The following is a 21,327-nucleotide window of genomic DNA, read 5'->3' as shown; positions in this document are numbered from 1 at the left end:
CGGGCCCTGGTGCGGGGCGCACGCGTGCAGCCACAGTGAGCAGGTAGAGAACGTTCTGACGTTCTGGTCCAGGGCATCAGGAACGCTGTTTCGAGAGGCACCGGCCAGCGCAGCGGGTAAGTGTGCGGAGCACGGGCGGGATTCGGGATCCGGGACCCCTGATAGCTCGCTGGAAACAGTCCTCTGGGAATATTGCTAGGAATCTTTGGGAAGTTGTGGGAGCAGCCGAGCTGTAGAGCGAGGTTCGGGACTCTCTGAGGTCCCTTTGGGGTAACTGAGGTTGGAGGTTCCTGCAGAGCCCAGTTCTCAGCTGAATAAAGATTTCCTAGGGGCTGGCCGGCGGCTGCGCAGGGTGGTGGGGGGGATGCTTTCCTATGGATGTCTCCCTCGAAGGTGGGTGAGCAGGACTTGCTAGAACTTCAGGCCTGAGATCTCCAAGGACTATTTAAACCTTGGAGGCTTAGGGGACACAGGGCCTCCGAGAAGGAGGGAGGGAAAATCCAGGCTGGTCCAGCAGGAACAGGCTCTCTGCACAGCCTCTTGGTTTTATTAGGCAACTGTGTTGCCTCCTACATCCCTTTAAGGAAGGTGTGTGTGTGTGTGTGTGTGTGTGTGTGTGTGTGTGTGTGTGTGTTTAAAGAAACCCTTTAGCGATAAGTGCCAGGACTTGATTCTTGACCTATATGCTGGTTGCTGTGCGTTCAAGTACAAGAGGGGGAGAGGCTTAGGGGCTGTCCTGCCAACAAGTGGCAGAGACACGCATGCACTTGCTTTGCTGTCTGCGCTCTGGTGAACATAAGTGGATGCAGAGCTCCTAGTCATGAATGTTTGTCATCTGGGCTTTAGAGACAAGTTAAGTTCCTCAGTTTTTATCAAGATATCAAGATATCACCAAAATATGCCATTTAAAAATGGTTATATACAAACAGCTGAGACATGAATTAGGCATAGGTCTCCCAGACCCAAAAGATCAAAATGATGGTGACTTATGATATGTGTGTCACTTCACTGGCAGTCCATCGTGGCTATGAGAAATATTGCAAGACAGACAGTGAAAGTTTAGAGAGGAAAAGGGAATTCATTTCCCAAAGGTCAGTGTGTTCAAAGTAAACACCAGCTAATTTGGCCCATATTTCATGGGTGTAGCTGTTTAGTTCACGTTGAGATGAACATCTAATAAAAGGGACACAGGTATTCCTGTAAAGTAATTCATAGAAGTTTCACTACTATAACTCCTAGACAGTGCTGCATAGGGTAACCAGCAAAGTTTAATCAGCTCAAAGCTGTCTTGAATAAGAGCATTTAACAAAAGTTCATGGTTTGCCAGTAAGAGAGAATTTTGACAATTTCCTTGAATGGTACTTACCTTTTAAGTGGTGTTCATTTTCTTTTTAATATTTTTAAAATTTTTCAATTATAGTTGTACAATATTACATTAGTTTCAGGTGTACACACCAGTGATTAGACATTTACATAACTTATGAAAGTGATCACCTCAATAAATCTAGTTATCCATCTCACACCATACATAGTTGGTATTCATTTTCTTAACTTGTACACTATACATTTGAAACTTAAAGTTAATTCTCTGTATTTATCACAGCCATTTTATTTACTTTTTCTACATGTTTTAAAATTTTTATTGTTGAGAGTATTACAAATGTCCCTCTTTTCCCCCCATTGCCCCACTTCACCCAGTTCCCGCCTAGTCCCATGCCTTCAACACCCCATTAGACACCCTGTATCCTTAGGAAATGCACATATGCATATAAGATCTTTGTTTAATCTCTTCCTGCCCCCCCCAACCCCCTTCCCTCTGAGAATCATCAGTCTATTCCATTTCCATTCCTCTGATTCTATTTTATTCACTAGTTTATTCTGTTCATTAGATTTCTTATTCGTTTATTTTGATTTTTAGATTCAATTGTTGATAGATAAGTATTTAAACCATTTTGTTGTTCATGGTTTTTATCTTTTTCTTCTTCCTCCTCTTCTTAAAGAATACCCTTCAACATTTCATGTAATACTGTTTCAGTGATGATGAACTCCTTTAGCTTTTTCTTGTCTGTGAAGCTCTTTATCTGACCTTCAAGTCTAAATGATAGCTTTGCTGGGTAGGGTAATCTTGGTTGTAGGTCCTTGCTTTTCATCACTATGAATATTTCTTGCCCCTCCCTTCTGACCTGCATAGTTTCTGTTGAGAAATCAGCTTACAGTCATATGGGCACTCCCTTGTAGGAACTAACTGCTTTTCTCTTGCTGCTTTTAAGTTTCTCTCTTTGTTTTTTGCCCTTGGCATTTTAATTATGATGTGTCTTAGTGTGGTACTCTTTGGGTTCCTCTTGTTTGGGACTCTCTGTGCTTCCTGAACTTGTAAGTCTATTTCTTTCACCAGGTAGATGAAGTTTTCTGTCATTATTTCTTCTAATAGGTTTTCAATATCTTGCCCTCTCTCTTCTTCTGGCACCCCCATAATGAGAACATTGGTACACTTGAAGTTGTCCCAAAGGCTCCTTACATTATCTTTATATTTTTGGATTCTTTTTTCTTTTTGTTTTTCTGATTGGGTATTTTTTGCTTCTTCAAAGTTCAAATCATTGATTTGATTCTTGGATTCCTCTACTCTACTGTTCAACCCCTGTATATTATCCTTTATTTCAATCAGCATATGCTTAATTTCTGACTGGTCATTTTCCATGTGTTTGGTATTCTTACTAAGATACTTGCAAGTCTCACTAAGTTCCTTCTTGGTCTCATGAAAATTCTTGAGTAGTCTTATAACCATGGTTTTGAATTCTGAATCCAGTAGTTTCTTCCATTTCTTTCATTTGTGACATGTTTCTTTGTCTCTGCATTCCAGCTGCTTCCCTGTGTTTGTTTCTTTATATTGGTTAGAGCTGCTATATCTCCTGGAATTGGTAGAGTGGCCTTGTGTAGCAGATGTCCTATAGGGCCCAGTGGCTTAGCCTCCCCAGTCACCTGAGCTGGTCACTCTAGGTGCGCCCCTGTGCAGGATGTGAGCACAGTCTTGATGTAGTTGAGACTTGGTTGCTGTTGGCATCACTGGGAAGAATTGACCTCCAGGCCAATTGGTTATGAGGACCAGCTGCATTTACAATGGCAGAGCTGCTGTGCAGGAGACACCCCTATGGAGCAGGACTTGCTTCAGTGGGGCTTTGGTACTCACTGAGTCTGCCCCTTAGATGTGTTGCTTATGGATGTGTAGAGTTGTAATCTGGTATAGTCCAACACTGTCCACTGGGTGTACTGCCTTTTGGGTCTCCAAGGAGGTGGAACCTGAGCCATAGCCTGGGGCTACCTGGCAGGAGCTAAAGAGAGATCTGCAGCTTCCTCCTATTTGTATTGGGTTTGGAAATGCCCAGGCGAGGCCCAGCTGTGATGCAATGCAGGCTGGTGCTAGTGCTGAGTCTTGGGCCTTTTACTGATAGATTTGGAGCACCCTGACCCAGATGCTGCTTGTTTGAGAGATTTTAGCAAAGTCTGAAACCTGAGCAAGGACAGGCCATTCATGTGGAAAAGCTGCTGCACACAGGTTGGGTGGGGCTGCAAATTGGATGAGGCGGGGTCTCGGGGAATCACCAGGGCAGAGTGGACAGTGTGAGCCAGGCTGATGGAGACTCATATATGGCTGCCAGTCAGCCCTGTGACCTGGATGTCCCAGCAAAGGAGCAGTGACCCCTGAGAGAACCTCCATCTGGTAGAAAGCCGTCCCTGAATTCCTGCCCCTGATGCCAGACAATCCAGTTCTCCTCAAATGTGTTTCACCCTGGCACTGTAGCTCAGAGGAAGCAGGACCATGTAAGTTCGTGCACTGGCCCTTTAAAAGGAACTCCTTAGTCTCCAGCAGCCTCCATGTCACTCAGCCACAATCCTTGCTAGTTTTTACAGCCCATAGTTATGGGGACTTCTCTTCCCAGCTCTGGGAGCCTGGACTGGGGGTTTGGTGTGGGGCTGGGACCCCTTGCTCCTCACGGGCCACCTCTGCAGAGACCATCTCCCTCCTGATTAAAAAAAAAGACACACATGGGTGTCAGACTAATCTGTTCTGTGCCTCTGCCCCTCCTACCAGTCTCAGTGTACTTTCTTCTTTACTTCTCTAGTTGTAGGACTTCCATTCAGCCAGCGTTCAGGCAGTTCTGAATGATGATTGTTCTCTATTTTAGTTGTTATTTTGATGTGGTTGTGAGAGGTGGCAAGTACCCATCTTGGTTCTCTCTCTCATCACAGCTATTTTATAAAATCTCATTCATGTAGAGAATTTAACCAATAATTGATCTTTAGATGTTACTATTACTTGAAATGCACCTAACAGAAATTTAAAAGGATATACTGATTTTTAGTATTTTACTTCATTATTGTATATAAATACATTAGTAAATACAGATCTTGTGTAATGCACTAAAATATTAACAAAACATTCTAAACAGTGGAAAGGCCTTTGAGAAGCACTTGACCCTGTACCCTGGGTTCATCTTAATTATTGTCCAGTCTCCTCCTCCCACCCCCTCCACTGGGTCATGGCTATTACCAACACTATGTAGCACTTGTCATATTATATTTTGATTGTTTTTTTTTTTTACAAATTTGTTTATTCCATAGATTGTGAATGAACATCCTGCGGGTAGGAACCATACCCTAATTATTTTTGTGTCTTCAGTGCCACAGATATATAAGTGTTTGATTAATGTTTCCTTAATTGAAGAGGGGAAAATATCCAATACATGTGACCATACACAGCATACATAGGTCTCTAAAAAACAGTATGTTTTTGCAATTTGGATAAAATTTAATCTTAATTTTTTATTCTTACAGTGATGGAAAATTTTTCATCATGATTTCTAGTTAGTACTCTACTGCTTGCTTTTTTAAATCTCTGTATCTTCAAAAGTATGACTTAGTGATGGTAGGTGTCAACAATTTCTTCACTTTTACATTTTCTTTCATTTGAAGAATTAGTGGTTTGCTTTAAATTTGATGTTAACAAACTAATGATACTAAATGTAAAAAATCATTAAATGTTTTTCATTCATTATCTTAATGAATTATTGCTAATTTATTCATGAGACTCCATTTCCCAGTAGCTTTAAAAATGAATCTTTTATTCTAGAACATAGAAAAGATTTCTGGCCCAGCTGGAATGGCTCAGTGGTTGAGTATCGACCTATGAACCAGGAGGTCATGGTTTGGTTCCCAGTCAGGGCACATATCCGGGTTGCAGGCTCCGTCCCCAGTAAGGGGGAGGGGGTAGGTGTGCAGGAGGCCAGCCAATCAATGATTCTCATAATTGATGTTTCTATCTCTCTCTCCCTCTCCCTTCCTCTCTGAAATAAATAAAAACATTTAAAAAAAGAGATTTCTGGTTATATACTAATAGAAATAGAGTTGAATAAGAAAAGTAAAATTATATGTATGCTATAGAAATTTTTATTGCTGAAAACAGAAAACATTTTGATAGATGTGATTTGTGTCAGTAATATAAGCAGAGTAATAAAATACCATAATTATAAGGCTATGGGGTTTTGTTCACTAAGCAAGAGTAAAAATATCTTAATTTGCTTTTAATTAGCAATTCCAATTTATACTAGTATGATTAAGTAACTGTGCTATTATTAAGGTATCACTATTATTTAACAATTTTAAACACTCTGGACTGGAAGAAAAGTAACTACCCTTAAATTGAAAATGAATCTACCAGTACATCACTTTCTGAAGAGTGGCTTGGAGCAACAGTAATTACAATAAAGAAAATTATAGATTTATTTTGTAGATTTATTTATACACTATAAATGTAACATATATTATAAGACAGTTTAAAATAACAAAATAAACTCTAATTCTTTTTTAAGCTTATCAAAGTTGGTTCTATAGTAAAAGATACACTTCTAAAAAGACTAATATTTTAGAAACTTAGAATAAATAATATCTGGAACCAAACAAAGGAATTTAACTAAAATTACTATACAGTTTCAATCATAATAAAATACTATGAATAAATTTACAACAGCAAAATTTGAAACTTAAATGGAAATTTTTCTTAAAGTTTGACTTAAGAAATAATGAACTAAATTTGGCTAAATTGACTTAAGAAATAACAAACATTTACATATCAGTAGCAGTTAATGAAATTGAATTTGTAATCCAGTATTCTTCCAAAAACACTCAAAAAATATTAGTCCCCAAACTCCTTTATAGGAGATTCTTATAAAAGCTTATTTAGGGAATTTATAATTTTTCAGGCTAACATAACTTTCACAGTAAAATTCAATAATAGTACCAAAAAATTGGTCCACATTGCATTAGACGTCCTGGCCAAAATAAGAAGACAAGAAAAAGAAATGACAGGACTTCCGGTCAAGATGGCAGCATTGGTAAACTTGTATCTTCCCACAACCACATCAAAATTACAACTAAAATACAGAAAAGCCATCATTCAGAACCACCTGAAAGCTGATTGAACAGAGGTTCTACAACTAGAGAAGTAAAGAAGAAGCCACACATGGAACAGGCTGGTTCGACACCCATGTGTGGTGTTTTTCTAATTGGAAGAGATATCTTGGCTGAGGAGGCCTTCCATGAGGAGCAAGAGATCCCAGTCCCACACCAGACCCTTGGCCTAGGGTTCCAGTGCCAGGAAGAGAAATCCCCATAACTTTGGGCTATAAAAATCAGCAGGAATAGTGTCTGAATGACACAGAGGCTGCTGGAGACCCAGGTGTTTTTCTTGAAGGGCCAGCACACAGCCTTACATGGACTTACTCTCTCTGAGCTCCAGCACAGAAACAGCAGTTTGAAAGGATCTCCACCACCACCACAGAGCCAACTGGCAGGTGCCATATCTGAGTTTCCATCAATCTGCCTCACATTTTTCATCTGCCCCTGTAATTTCCTGAGACCCCACCCTCACTCAATTGGCAGCCCCACTCAAGCTGTTTGCAATGATCTTTTCATGGCTCAGGCTTCAGAATTTTCTAAAATCTCTCAAACAAGAAGCAGTTGACCTCAATGTGCCCCATACATTTAAGAGGCCCCAGGCACAGCACTAGCAGCAGCCTGCTTTGGTTCACAGCTTGACCTCTCCTGGGCACCTCCAAGCCCAAAACAAGCAGCAGCCATCTGCAGATCACTCTGTAGTTCGTGCAGGGTGGCTCCAGGAAGGTCACAAGCAGTAGCTGACTTTGTACCTCCCTGGAGGCCTTAGAGCCAGTGCACCCAGTGGTCAGCTTCAAAATACGCCAGATTATAACTCTACCACACACATGAGCAACACACTCAAGGGGCAGAGTTGGAGAGCACCAAAGCCCCAATGAAGCAAGCCCTGCTCCATAAGGGCATCTCCTGCACAGCAGCTCTTCCACTATAGTTGTAGCTAGTCTACACAGCCAATTGGCCAGGGGTAAATCCCTCCCAGTGATGCCAACCACGAGCAAGGCTCAGCTACATCAGGACAGCGCACACAGCCCACACAGGAGTGCACCTAGAGTGCCCAGCTCAGGTGACTGGGCCCTACAGGACACCTACAATATAAGGCCAATATACCAATTCCAGGAGACATAGCAGCTCTACCTAATACATTGAAACAAACACAGGGAAGAAGCCAAAATGCAGAGACAAAGAAACATGTCACAAAAGAAAGAACAGTAGAAATCTCCAGGAAAAATAACTAAATGAAATGGTGCTTTAGGTGATTTCCCTGAAGGTCTCACACGTCTTTTGTTAGATTTATTCCTAGATACTTTAGCTTTTATAATGTTTGTTCTAAATGGTTTTGTATTATAATTCCTGACTGGTTATCATTGATACTTAGGAACTTATCTTTATACATTAGTTTTATATCCAACAAACTGCTAGGAAGAGCTTTCTAGTTCTCATGGTTATGAAGGTCCTTTGGATTTCTATGGAAGACACACGCCATGTCATCTGCTGCTAAGGAAAAGTTTGTATCTTCCTCTCCTAATTCAAATTCTTGTTATTTCATTTTTGGGGAAAAAAAATTTACTGTTGGGAGTATTACAGATGTTCCTCCTTTTATCCCCCATTGCCCCCTGCTCCCAGATCCTGCTTCACCCCAGGCCTTTACCACTCTATTATCTGTGTACATGCATTATGCATGCATGAATATGTATAACATGCCTCCTCAATTCTGGGGCATCCCAGTTCTCATTCTTGATGACTGCTCTCAGGGGAATAAGCCTTCTGAGACCTAAAAGGCATCAGCAGGGGAGTCAGACTCTCCTGGTCCTGGGTGGCCTTCCTCCCAGCCCTTCCCGGTTTCCTTGCATCTGCTGGCTCTGTGGTGTCTGATCTTTACAAATATGCAAGATCTACCTGACCAGGATGGCGGCATAGGTAAACACCGGAGACTGCTGCCGCAAACAACCACTTCAGAGATCCCAGTCCCACACCAGACCCTTGGCCTAGGGTTCCAGTGCCAGGAAGAGAAATCCCCATAACTTTGGGCTATAAAAATCAGCAGGAATAGTGTCTGAATGACACAGAGGCTGCTGGAGACCCAGGTGTTTTTCTTGAAGGGCCAGCACACAGCCTTACATGGACTTACTCTCTCTGAGCTCCAGCACAGAAACAGCAGTTTGAAAGGATCTCCACCACCACCACAGAGCCAACTGGCAGGTGCCATATCTGAGTTTCCATCAATCTGCCTCACATTTTTCATCTGCCCCTGTAATTTCCTGAGACCCCACCCTCACTCAATTGGCAGCCCCACTCAAGCTGTTTGCAATGATCTTTTCATGGCTCAGGCTTCAGAATTTTCTAAAATCTCTCAAACAAGAAGCAGTTGACCTCAATGTGCCCCATACATTTAAGAGGCCCCAGGCACAGCACTAGCAGCAGCCTGCTTTGGTTCACAGCTTGACCTCTCCTGGGCACCTCCAAGCCCAAAACAAGCAGCAGCCATCTGCAGATCACTCTTTAGTTCGTGCAGGGTGGCTCCAGGAAGGTCACAAGCAGTAGCTGACTTTGTACCTCCCTGGAGGCCTTAGAGCCAGTGCACCCAGTGGTCAGCTTCAAAATACGCCAGATTATAACTCTACCACACACATGAGCAACACACTCAAGGGGCAGAGTTGGAGAGCACCAAAGCCCCAATGAAGCAAGCCCTGCTCCATAAGGGCATCTCCTGCACAGCAGCTCTTCCACTATAGTTGTAGCTAGTCTACACAGCCAATTGGCCAGGGGTAAATCCCTCCCAGTGATGCCAACCACGAGCAAGGCTCAGCTACATCAGGACAGCGCACACAGCCCACACAGGAGTGCACCTAGAGTGCCCAGCTCAGGTGACTGGGCCCTACAGGACACCTACAATATAAGGCCAATATACCAATTCCAGGAGACATAGCAGCTCTACCTAATACATTGAAACAAACACAGGGAAGAAGCCAAAATGCAGAGACAAAGAAACATGTCACAAAAGAAAGAACAGTAGAAATCTCCAGGAAAAATAACTAAATGAAATGGTGCTTTAGGTGATTTCCCTGAAGGTCTCACACGTCTTTTGTTAGATTTATTCCTAGATACTTTAGCTTTTATAATGTTTGTTCTAAATGGTTTTGTATTATAATTCCTGACTGGTTATCATTGATACTTAGGAACTTATCTTTATACATTAGTTTTATATCCAACAAACTGCTAGGAAGAGCTTTCTAGTTCTCATGGTTATGAAGGTCCTTTGGATTTCTATGGAAGACACACGCCATGTCATCTGCTGCTAAGGAAAAGTTTGTATCTTCCTCTCCTAATTCAAATTCTTGTTATTTCATTTTTGGGGGAAAAAAATTTACTGTTGGGAGTATTACAGATGTTCCTCCTTTTATCCCCCATTGCCCCCTGCTCCCAGATCCTGCTTCACCCCAGGCCTTTACCACTCTATTATCTGTGTACATGCATTATGCATGCATGAATATGTATAACATGCCTCCTCAATTCTGGGGCATCCCAGTTCTCATTCTTGATGACTGCTCTCAGGGGAATAAGCCTTCTGAGACCTAAAAGGCATCAGCAGGGGAGTCAGACTCTCCTGGTCCTGGGTGGCCTTCCTCCCAGCCCTTCCTGGTTTCCTTGCATCTGCTGGCTCTGTGGTGTCTGATCTTTACAAATATGCAAGATCTACCTGACCATTTTCCTCCCACGGTTAGACTTTTCTAAAAGAACGTTGCTAGATGACTAGGAGAAACAATAATGAAAATAAAATATAAAAGGATAAAACAAATTTTCAGGGCACAAAGTCCAAGAACCTAATAAAACTTAAAGACTATGGACTCTCCGGCAGAACCCATCAGACAGCACTTAGGGTGGTCCCTTCCTGCCACCCTCTCCAGGGAGGGTCTCTGGTCTCCAGCTCTTCTCTGTCTTAGGTCCTCACCCACCTTGTCAGATCGCGTGCCCTTCATGAAGCACCCACCACACATTGGCCACCTTTACACACACCAAGGGCAATGAGTCGGTTCTGTATCCCCTTCATCTCTTGTGCTGCATTGTCCATGACATCTGTCTCTAAACTCTGTTCTTAGCACTGTGGCCCTCACCCAGAAGAGGAGGTGCTACCCTGTAGACCCGCTTCCCAGCTGCTTCTAACCCCAGGTCTCCAGCTTCCAGCTGGACACTTTCACTCAAATCTCCCACCACTGCTTTTAATCCACACAGTCACCAAACCAAAGTTCTCATCTCCCCTTCCAACCTCAGTTAGCACTCCTCCCCATTGTCCTTCTCTTTGAATCCCCCCATAACTTTCCCGCTCACCAGGCTCAGGCATGTAAGACTTGTCTTTCACTCATACCTCTCTCATCTCTGGCTCTGCTCAGAAACTACATGATGCTTTCTTTTTGTCTTTAGAAAGTATCTCTTCTCTGTCCTTCCTCTTTTCCATTCTCCCCTCCTGTCATCCAGCCTGGCCTTCAACGCTCACTCCAAGGTCACCACACCTTTCCTGAGTCCCAGCGGGCTGTAGATGGCACCTTCTTTCTTGAACAACACTTCAGCATCTCTCTCCCCTCTCTAAGTGGCTTAATGGCTCTCTAGTCCTTCGGTTCATGTGCACCACCAGTGCTTACTGAATGCCTACTGTGTGCAAACATGGCCCCAGCCTAGCTCCATGTGCACAAGCAGCCATTAAATTCACTGCTTTCTAATCCAACGCCCTGTGTCAGTCACGTGATCACACCTATTCCCACCACACAGGAACCTCGCTCTGTCCTTAAAAGGTACTCCCTTCACTCTCCCTTCTATCCAAAGCCACGTCTCCTAAGCCCAGTTCCAATTCCACTCCTCCCCAGCTATACCTTTTAATATTAGTACACTTCTTCTCTGAAATCCCTCTGCCCTTATAGAGCTCCCTATTCTCCTGAATTTTCCCAGCTCCACAAATAGATCTCAAGATAGAGACCGTGTTTAAGTTGAAGACACAGCATGTGCTAATGCATAAAGGTCGTGTTTCAGGGCCCACAGGGAGTTTGGTGCCCAGAGTCAGCGCTGGACCAGGTCCTCCTGGGGGGTGCACACTGGCCATGGCTCTTGTCCTGTGTCCCAGAGGCAGATGTCCAACAGGGTGGAGGGAGGGGCTAGGGCCAAAGGCAGAGTTAGGGGTCTTGTGACAGTCTGGGGCTGATGGCATCCCTCCAAGCTCAGCGGGATGGCTTGGGGTCTGTGTAGGAGTCAGAATTGATAGCTTGGAGGAGAAGCAGGCTGTCACCTAGAATAATTCCCTGACATCTGACATCCCTCATTAGAGAGTGGGTTGTTTCATGTTCAATAATTAAGTTTCTCAATGAAAACTCGTTAATGTCTAAAAACATGCGGAGTAGAGCAGATGGCAGTTATAATATGGGGCAAGGAGGCTGGTAGGATACGTGAAGATTAAGATTTCTCTATGGAGCTCAAATGACCAAAACAAAGCGTTGGAAGTTTACTCAAAAAGAGGATTAACATCTGCCTATCTTTTTTAGATCACAGGGAGTAAAGTTTTGTTTGTTTATTTGCCTTTAAACCAATTCCTAAAAATTAGTATTGTTAAGCATTTTAAGATTCGACATGATAGAGTTTTCTTTATTCTTGTATGTATACTCACGGCCTAGCCCACGTTCCTTACTGCACAGACTGGCCGTGAGAACAGCGGTGCTGTCTTTGGTTCCAGTTTGGAGCATCTGACCTGTTTGAGCAGAGGCCACATGGAGGACACCTTGTAGGCTTGGTCCCCTGCGTCCGAGGAGCACTGTCACCTTCACAAAGTGGGCCCAGGGGTCTTCCCTCTGCCTGAGAGGCAGTTCACTGCATATGACCATGGACCCCACCTTACAGTTAGAGACACAGGCTCCTGCCCAAGGACGCACAGAGAGTGAACCATCTATGTAACATTTGCAAAGAGAAAGATTCAAAAGGAAAGTAAAAAGTGGAGGAGGTAACAGATTAATACGGCAGAAGTTATGAAGGTGGAATGAGCACGGCACAATCAGGGAGAACATTGCTCTAACCTCACGTGAGCAGGACAGGTGAGATGAGGAACTGGACGGCTGCACAGGAAGCCCCAGAGACAGAGCCCGGAAGAGGCCAGGCTGGAGTTAGGAGGCTGGGAGAGGTCCGTGTCCCTTAGGAAAGTCATTTGTCTTTCTTGGTCTTACTTCCTTATCTCTGAAGTGAGTTAAGTAACCTGTGTTTCTCTCATTTAATCCATGCTTGAATAGGGTAAGTACAGAACTATATCAGTGCTGTAGACTGTGTGGCACGTTGGTGAGCAATATGTACAGATATATAGAGATAGGTATACACTCCACACACGTATATATGCACAGACACATGCATGTACATAAGTGTGTGCACACACTGGTACATGCACACATATACATGAAAATGTACACACAGAGACATGTGCACACAGATTACAATGTGCACATGAACACACATATATGAAAGCATTGTGCATGCATGTTCACACAAACTTTTCACACATGCAACACACATGCACTATAAAATGTATACAGGTGCAGTACCTGCACTCACACAGAGGCAGGTATGCACACACATGTACATGTAACCACTCACATTATGCACACATGTTTTCACTGACATGTATATGCATGCAGAGGTGTGAACACATGTATAGGTGTGCACATGCGTGTATACGGCTGAACATAGGTGCATGTGCATGTACATGTGCACACAAACTTATTCACACACATCTACATACAGGGCTGGGGAGAGCTCTGCAGCACATCCCACATTGGGAAGTGTTAGGACAGCCATCCAATGACAGATATTCCATCCCTCAGGGACAATGACACCTGCCCCTTTGGCAGTTGGACTACAGCTCACCTGTCCTACCCAATTATTAACAAGCATGTCCCCTTACAGGCTGGCAGTCTGAAGAAATGGGAGACTGGAGCTTCCTGGGGAGACTGTTGGAGAATGCACAGGAGCACTCCACGGTCATTGGCAAGGTCTGGCTGACAGTCCTGTTCATCTTCCGAATCCTGGTGCTAGGAGCTGGGGTGGAGTCGGTGTGGGGAGATGAGCAGTCAGGCTTCACCTGCAACACCCAGCAGCCAGGCTGCATGAACGTGTGCTACGACAAAGCCTTCCCCATCTCCCACACCCGCTTCTGGGTGCTGCAGATCATCTTCGTGTCCACGCCCACCCTCATCTACCTGGGGCATGTGCTGCACATCGTGCGCATGGAAGAGAAGAAGAAAGGGAGGGAGGAAGAGAAGCTGAAGGGAGGCAGCCTACACCTCAGACCCGATGGGCAGTGTGGGCCCAGGAACCACAGCCAGAAGGACAAATTCATTCTGCAGGACAACCGGGGCAAGGTCCGAATTGCTGGGGCCCTGCTCCGGACCTACATATTCAACATCATCTTTAAGACACTGTTTGAAGTGGGCTTTATCGCTGCACAGTACTTTCTGTATGGCTTTGAGCTAAAGCCACTCTACCACTGTGACCGGTGGCCCTGCCCCAACATGGTAGACTGCTTCATCTCCAGGCCCACAGAGAAGACCGTCTTCATCATCTTCATGCTGGTCGTGGCCTGCCTGTCCCTCTTACTCAACGTGCTAGAGATATACCACCTGGGCTGGAAGAAGCTTAAACAGGGCATGACCAACCACTATGGCCCAGACACCATTGAATCCAGGGTGGGGGCAGCAATATCTGGGGATGTGATCCCACTCCCCTCCCACTAGGCCACAGACACTGGTGCTTGGGGTGCCCTTGTACTACACGCTCTCTGTCTCTTCCCTGGGATGGGCAACAATCATCATTATTCCAGGGCCCCTCCACCAGCAACAGACTTCAACATGGCAGCTCTTTCCCAAACACAGGGGAAGGGCCACCCTGACAAATTCTACAATAGTAACCACCACCTGATAATGACAGAGCAGAATTGGGCCAACCAGGAGCCTGAGCAGCAGATTCTGTGAGGAAGTTCTCCCCACCTGTGTCCACATCTTCCTCCTTTACCCCTCCAGGCAGCCCCCTGCAAGCCCCTCAGGAGGGCAGAGGAGGCAGCAAAGAATCTGTCGTGTTGGAGAATGGGGTCAGCAGCCTCCTGGGAGAGAGCAGACTGGAAGTGACTCCTGATGAGCAGCAGCAGGCAGTGACCCGGCTGTGGAGATGCACATGCCCCCTTTGCTGCCCACAGACCCCAGACGGTCAAGCAAGGCCAGTAAGGCCAGCAACAGTCAGGCCAGACCCAATGACTTGGCCATCTAGTGGTGGTCTCCCCAGAGAGCTTTATAATGACCACTTTTCTAGCATCAAAACCAAAGTGCACTTCAATTGAGCAGCTAGAGAGCCTAGCGTGACAGAGAGCACTGGAGTGGGGGGAGAAGACCACCCGAGAGGTCAGGTTTCTGTGTCCGTGCTTGCTGTCCTTAACGCTGGAGGTGGAGTGGGGAGGATGACAATGCTTTCTATGGGGGATGGGGGCAAAGTGGTGTGCAGGGTCTGATGCCCTTTAAAGATATTCATGGTACCCAAGAGCCCTGAGCCAGGAGACCTTCTCAGGTGTTTCTGTCTCTGTGGCGAACTGTTCTTCGATGATAAAGAGGCAGGTGTCCGCAGTCACTTCAGTTTGGGGCCATTGGGTTTTCTGTCCTGAGCTCTCCGGAGCCTCTGGGCAGCCCAGAAGCTCATAGCTGCACTTCGCCCTATCTCTGTTTGATACTTTCAACTCAGAGTTGAAGTTCATTTGGGATATTTGCCAAACTGCACTAAAAGGAGACTTAGAGCAAGCCTATGTAGTGTCATTTGAGATTCTGAAATTCCATGTGAAGCCCAGGATATCCAAGTGCAGGTTTCATGACAAATAACAATGAACAGCTCCCCCAGAGGCAGAGATTTGTGGGTGGTGGCACAGAGGGGGCTGGGAAGAAAGCAGGTGGAAATGTAGCCACACTTGAGATCACTTTTAACAAAGAAACAGAAGCAGTAATGTGGCAGGCACGCCTTTGTGTGGTTGTTTTTTTTGTTTTGTTTTTTGTTGTTGTTGTTGTTATTTTCTGCTTTGAATTGTACGTATAGGTCTATATTTCCCACTTTCTCTCTTTCTAAAAAAATATAAGAAATGTATTACTATTACATGGATATTGACCAAAATAGTGATTATTTGTCCCTTTTCCCACCAGTAAAGATTTGAAATTTCTTTTAAAATAAATGCTTTGACTTCATGAGTCGGTTCATTACTATGAGAAGGTAAAAAATGAAATAAAATCAGGGGAAAACTTAAGTGCCTTTGAAATACTTGAGGTTCTAAAATGGCAGGTTAAAAGTTAACTGCTGCTGCCAGGAAAATTATTTTTACAGGTGAATGAATAAACTACACCTTTTTAACAGTGAAAATGAACTTTATGTTTCCTAGCCATTCTTTGTGGACAGCCCAGTAACTTTCTAAAGTGTAAATAAAAGTGTGTGGGTTCACTCCCTGTGTAAGTGCATGTGTCATTTTGTGCGTGTGCCTGATTTGTCATCCACACGGACGCTGCTGTGACAGGGAAGGCTATTTGTGTGGTGAGTGTGGCTAAAACATGACAGAATTTCCTGTCCTGCACACACGCTGTTCTGTCTCAGCCAGTGTCTGAGCCGATGAGCAGTGGTGGTGCTGAGTGTGGTCCTCATCACACTTTTCACCTCCAACAGCCACCAATTGTAGTTCTTATTCAGCAGAACACCGTCCACTGTCAATTTGATCTGTTTCTTTTTATGAATCCCTTTGCTTTTCTGATGATTCTTTTTGACCCTCTAAAAGTCTGTTTGAAGAGACTGTGATTCCTGTCTTCAGATTAACTCAAGCAGCTAGTTCATTAGTGCATTCAGCTGGCTGTGGTACGGGCTGGACCACCTCTCCAGCTTGAACAATGCTCACCTCCCATATATGGCCTGTAGCCTTTCTCAAATGGTGCGTCTCAGTACTCTTGAGGAAAGTGTGCCATTTTTGTGGTATGAGTTATGTCCTTAAACAGGGTATCACCTCTTTCATATCAAAAGGGTACACCATAATATCCTCAGCAATAATATACATTTCCATCATAATGAATTCTAAATACAGTAGATTTGACAAAATTGATTTATGATCAAGCATTTCTCTTTTCATGAATTCTGGAGTCTGAGAAGCAATTTTAACATTACAGAAAGCATTAATAAATGAATTCTTTAACTACAAAAGCAAGATCACTATATTGTTGGCTGCAAGACTATTTTCTTATTACTGCCTTTATTAGACAGAGACGTGGCTAGCTGGGATAAGACCCCAAACAGCTGACAAGAATACTAACAATTTGAAACTTATCCATTTGCCAAATCCATCTAAAGCTGATAAGAATTCTGTCCTATTCATTTGCATTGAAGACCTCACACAATTTAAGTCTATTTTTAAATGCCCTTTCAAAATTGTCTTGGGAAGCATTCCCTAATGAAAAACTACTTGGAGATTAAACTGCTTTTCACTTGTGCAAGCAGAAACAGTGGCTCCAGAGTTTTTATGTTAAATATGGAAACCAAGCTCCACTCAGACATCCAGTCAGTTGTATTTGAGAAAATATGAGGTTGACTGGTATAAGACCAAAAGCCAAGAATATGCCAAGTTCTGATACCAGCCCAGCCTCTAACTTGCCATGTCAGCTCTAGAATGAGTCACTTATGGAGAGAAGGAGAGGAAGGGTGAGAAGAGTTGGTGTTACTGCCTAGAAGTAAGATAGAAGACTGCTCCTCATCTCCCCTCTGTGCCTCAAATAGACTGGGACCAAATCTACCTGGATCATGGTTTGGCACATAGTAAGCACCTCATAGTGAACCAATGTCTGAGTGAATGAATGAATGAACGAATGAAGCTTGGATTCTGCTTGGCCATCTAAACTTCATTTGACATAGATTGAAGCATCAATGAATATGATATCAGAGAAGGGTGTCCCCTTGCCAGACTGACTAATTCTGTCTGTAAAATCAACTTTACTGATATGTAATTTGTGTTTGCCACATGGATATGCCAAAAGTGTATCACCACAGTCAAGAACATTTCTATCACCCCAAAGGCCCCTTGTGCTTCTTCTAGTCAATTCTCCTTCACCACCAACTTCATGCAATCACTAATCTGCTATCTGACATTATTGATTAGTCTTTTCTAGAATTTCATGTAAATGGAAGCATACAATATGAGCTCTTCTCTATTTGTTTTTTTCACTTAACATAATGTTTTCAATGTTCTTATTCATGGTTGTGGGTTTTGGTAGTGTTTCTTTTATTGCTGAGAATACCATTATTTGTCCCTTCACCTGTTGATGAACTTTTGGGTGGTGTATTAGGGTTCTCCAAAGGAAACGGAAATATATATACATACAGTTGGTCCATGAACAACACAAGTTTGAACAGTGCAGGTCCACTTATATGTGGATTTTTTGCAATAAATACTGAAAATGTATTTTCTCTTCCTTATGATTTTTTAATAACTTTTTCTCTTGCTGACTTTATTGTAAGAATACAATATATAATACATATAACTTACAAGATATGTGTGAATTGACTTTATATTATCAGTAAGGCTTCTGGTCAACAGTTAAATTTGGGGAGAGTCAAGTTATACATGGATTTTCAACTGCACGGGGGATAGATACCACTATCTCCCATGTTGTTCAAGAGTGAGCCAGTGGTGTAAGTTCCAATTCAAAGGCCAGTAGGTTTGAAACCTAGGTAGACCAGTTGTATTAGTTTGAGCTGAAGGCAAGGGAAAAGGCCATTAGGCAGGAGAATTTTCTCTTACAGGAGAGTCAGCTATTTTGTTCTTTTCAGGCCTTCAGCTGATTGGGGCCCACCCACATTAGGGAGGACAATCTGTTTGACTCAGTCTACCAATTCAAATGTTAATCTCATTCAAACATACCCAGAAACATGTAAGATCAGATATCTGGGCACCCCATGGCCCAGTCAATGTAACACATGAAATTAACCAACCCAAATGGTGTCCAGGTTATGGACATTTGTGTACAAGTTTTTATGGAGACATATTTCCAGTTCTAAGAATGCAATGGCTGAGCTTTACAGTGGTGCCTATTTAACTTTCTAAAGGAGTTGTAAAGTGTTTGCCAAAGTGGTAAATAATAGATTGGGAAACACCACTAATAGAGTAAAAGAGTTTAGGTAGAGCTGCCTAATTCTTTTCAGATAAAGGAACATAGAAGAGAAATATTTTTTAATATACTTTTTTAAAATTGATTTCAGAGAGGAAAGGAGAGGGAGAGAGAGAGATGGAAACATCAATGATGAGAGAGAATCATTGATCGGCTGCCTCCTGCACGCCCCACACTGGGGATCGAGCCCACAACCTGGAAATCAAACCATGACTTCCTGGGTCATAGCTCGACGCTCAATCACTGAGCCATGCCGCTGGGCAGAAGAGAAATATTTATATTGAAAATAGAGGAATCGTGAAATATACACAAAAAGATCTTGAGTTTTTTACATGCTGTTTTTATATTATTAGTTACTTGATTACATATTTGGCCATTAATTCAGTGGAAAAGAAAAGTCTTTCAGGAGCCTGGGTGTGTCAGGTATTTATGCCATAGCAATGCTGCCTAACAAACAGTGGTGTACAACAATAAACATTTGCTTCATTTATAAGACTACAGGGTCCATCTTATCTGGGATGGACTGTTTGTGTCCATAGGGACTGTGGTCACCTGCAGGTTGGCCAGTTGTCCAGGCAGCCTTTTTATTCTTCTTCTTTTTTTTAAATCTTCACCTGGGGATATGTTTTTCATTGATTCTAGAGAGAGAGGAGAGAGAGAAACATCAATGTGAGAGAGAAACATTCATCGGCTTCCTCACGCACACGCCAACTGAGATCAAACGTAGGTCTCCAGTGCAGAGGATGATACTTTAACCACTGAGCACACCAACCAGGGCTCCAGGCAGCCTTTTTATCCTGACCAAGCTCACACAGAAGTTTAACAAGTTGCTGGCTTTTGGTGACATATCACTGGCAGAGACTTGGGCAGCTCTGCTCTATTCCATGTGCCCCATCTCCCAGCAGACTGACCAAGCCAATGCTCTTGAGGCCTTGGGAGGGGAGGAGGAATGGGAGTGGAGACACACCAGCCCTTTTCCAAGCTTCTGCTTGTTTCACATGTGCTAACTTCCCATGGCCAAAGCAAGTCACACACGCCACCAAAATCAGAATTAAAGGGTAGGGAACTAGCATCATTTCTTTTTTCAGTGAGAATTGCAGACTCACATGGTAAACAACACAGCTGCAGGCAGGGCTCATTAATGAAATCAACCTGCCACACTGGGTATAATACATTTACTATAATGATACCAAAACCTCAAAAGTCCTTCAAGAAAACAAAGTCATCAAGAGGCCAATTGCTAGGATACAGAAGGAGGGCCTTCTCCCTCTGTGTCTCTGTCAGTGCAGCTGGTTATCCTAAGAACTAGATCAGCATTTCTAGAAATTTAACCTGCACTAGAGTTGCTGAAGATGCTGCTTCTTTTCTTTAAATCTGTTTTGCCCAATATTTTAAGCACTTGAAAGAGTATATGTAAGATCTGTCTATCCAATATAAAGAATAATAAAAGCTGAAAACTCAAGTATCCCCCATTTGGATTAAAAAATAAATATTACTGTCCTAACCGGTTTGGCTCAGTGGGTAAAGCATCAGCCTGGGGGCTGGGGGGTCCTGGGTTTGATTCCAGTCAAGGGCACATGCCCAGGTTGCGGGCTCTATCCCCAGTAGGGGGCGTGCAGGAGGTAGCCAATCAATGATTCTTTCTCATCATTGATGTTTCTATCTCTCTCCCCCTCCCCCTTCCTCTCTGAAATCAATAAAAATTTATTAAATAAATAAATAAATAAATATTACTAATACCTACAAAGCTCCCATTTGCCTCTTTGTCATCACAGCACACTTCCTCCACATCAGAGGTAACTTCTATCCTAAAATATCATGTTAATAATGTTCTTGATTGTTTTTTTTATGGTTTATATATGCATGTATCCCTAAATAGTAAATATTGTTTAGTTGTGTTTTTTTTTTACAGTTGACCCTTGAGCAACACAGTGGTTGCAACCCCCCATCCTGTACAGTCAAAAATCCACATGTGGAGAACCAAGATGGCGGCGTAGGGAGTGTTGGATTAAAAAATAAATATTACTGTCCTAACCGGTTTGGCTCAGTGGGTAAAGCATCAGCCTGGGGGCTGGGGGGTCCTGGGTTTGATTCCAGTCAAGGGCACATGCCCAGGTTGCGGGCTCTATCCCCAGTAGGGGGCGTGCAGGAGGTAGCCAATCAATGATTCTTTCTCATCATTGATGTTTCTATCTCTCTCCCCCTCCCCCTTCCTCTCTGAAATCAATAAAAATTTATTAAATAAATAAATAAATAAATATTACTAATACCTACAAAGCTCCCATTTGCCTCTTTGTCATCACAGCACACTTCCTCCACATCAGAGGTAACTTCTATCCTAAAATATCATGTTAATAATGTTCTTGATTGTTTTTTTTATGGTTTATATATGCATGTATCCCCAAAAAATAAATATTGTTTAGTTGTGTTTTTTTTTTACAGTTGACCCTTGAGCAACACAGTGGTTGCAACCCCCCATCCTGTACAGTCAAAAATCCACATGTGGAGAACCAAGATGGCGGCGTAGGGAGTGGACCTGTGCGTGCTGCTCTCTCACAGCATCATTGAAACTACCAACTATGAGGCAAACAACCACCACTCAGAACCATGGGGAAGTTGGCCCAGTGGGAGATCTACAACTGGAAGAAAAGAAAGAAGCGCAGTGAGACTGAGTGGGAGCTAC

The 21,327-nt window shown here is 43.4% G+C and overlaps 1 protein-coding gene and 1 long non-coding RNA gene across 2 annotated transcripts in view; one reads left to right on the top strand and one right to left on the bottom strand.

Annotated features, from left to right (window-relative positions):
- Positions 1-17,805, bottom strand: part of LOC106723672 — a 19,086-nt gene extending 1,281 nt beyond the window's left edge. The window contains exons 1-2 of the long non-coding RNA XR_001359374.1: positions 17,793-17,805; positions 1,739-1,746 (exon numbers count right to left, since the gene is read on the bottom strand). This is a non-coding gene — a long non-coding RNA (uncharacterized LOC106723672). The remainder of the gene's footprint in view (positions 1-1,738; positions 1,747-17,792) is intronic.
- Positions 66-15,931, top strand: GJA3 (gap junction protein, alpha 3, 46kDa). The gene is given in 6 exon segments (XM_014528175.1): positions 66-116; positions 13,381-14,194; positions 14,196-14,281; positions 14,284-14,433; positions 14,436-14,624; positions 14,627-15,931. Coding segments are annotated over 5 exon segments (1,332 nt in total). The 5' UTR covers positions 66-116; positions 13,381-13,397; the 3' UTR covers positions 14,737-15,931.
- Positions 17,806-21,327: the final 3,522 nt, after the last annotated feature.

Source organism: Myotis brandtii, unplaced genomic scaffold, assembly GCF_000412655.1.
Source record: "Myotis brandtii unplaced genomic scaffold, ASM41265v1 scaffold62, whole genome shotgun sequence".
In the NCBI taxonomy this organism is placed as follows: Eukaryota; Metazoa; Chordata; class Mammalia; order Chiroptera; family Vespertilionidae; genus Myotis; species Myotis brandtii.
Note: the sequence above shows the minus strand (reverse complement) of the source record. Positions and strands in the feature narration are given on the sequence as shown.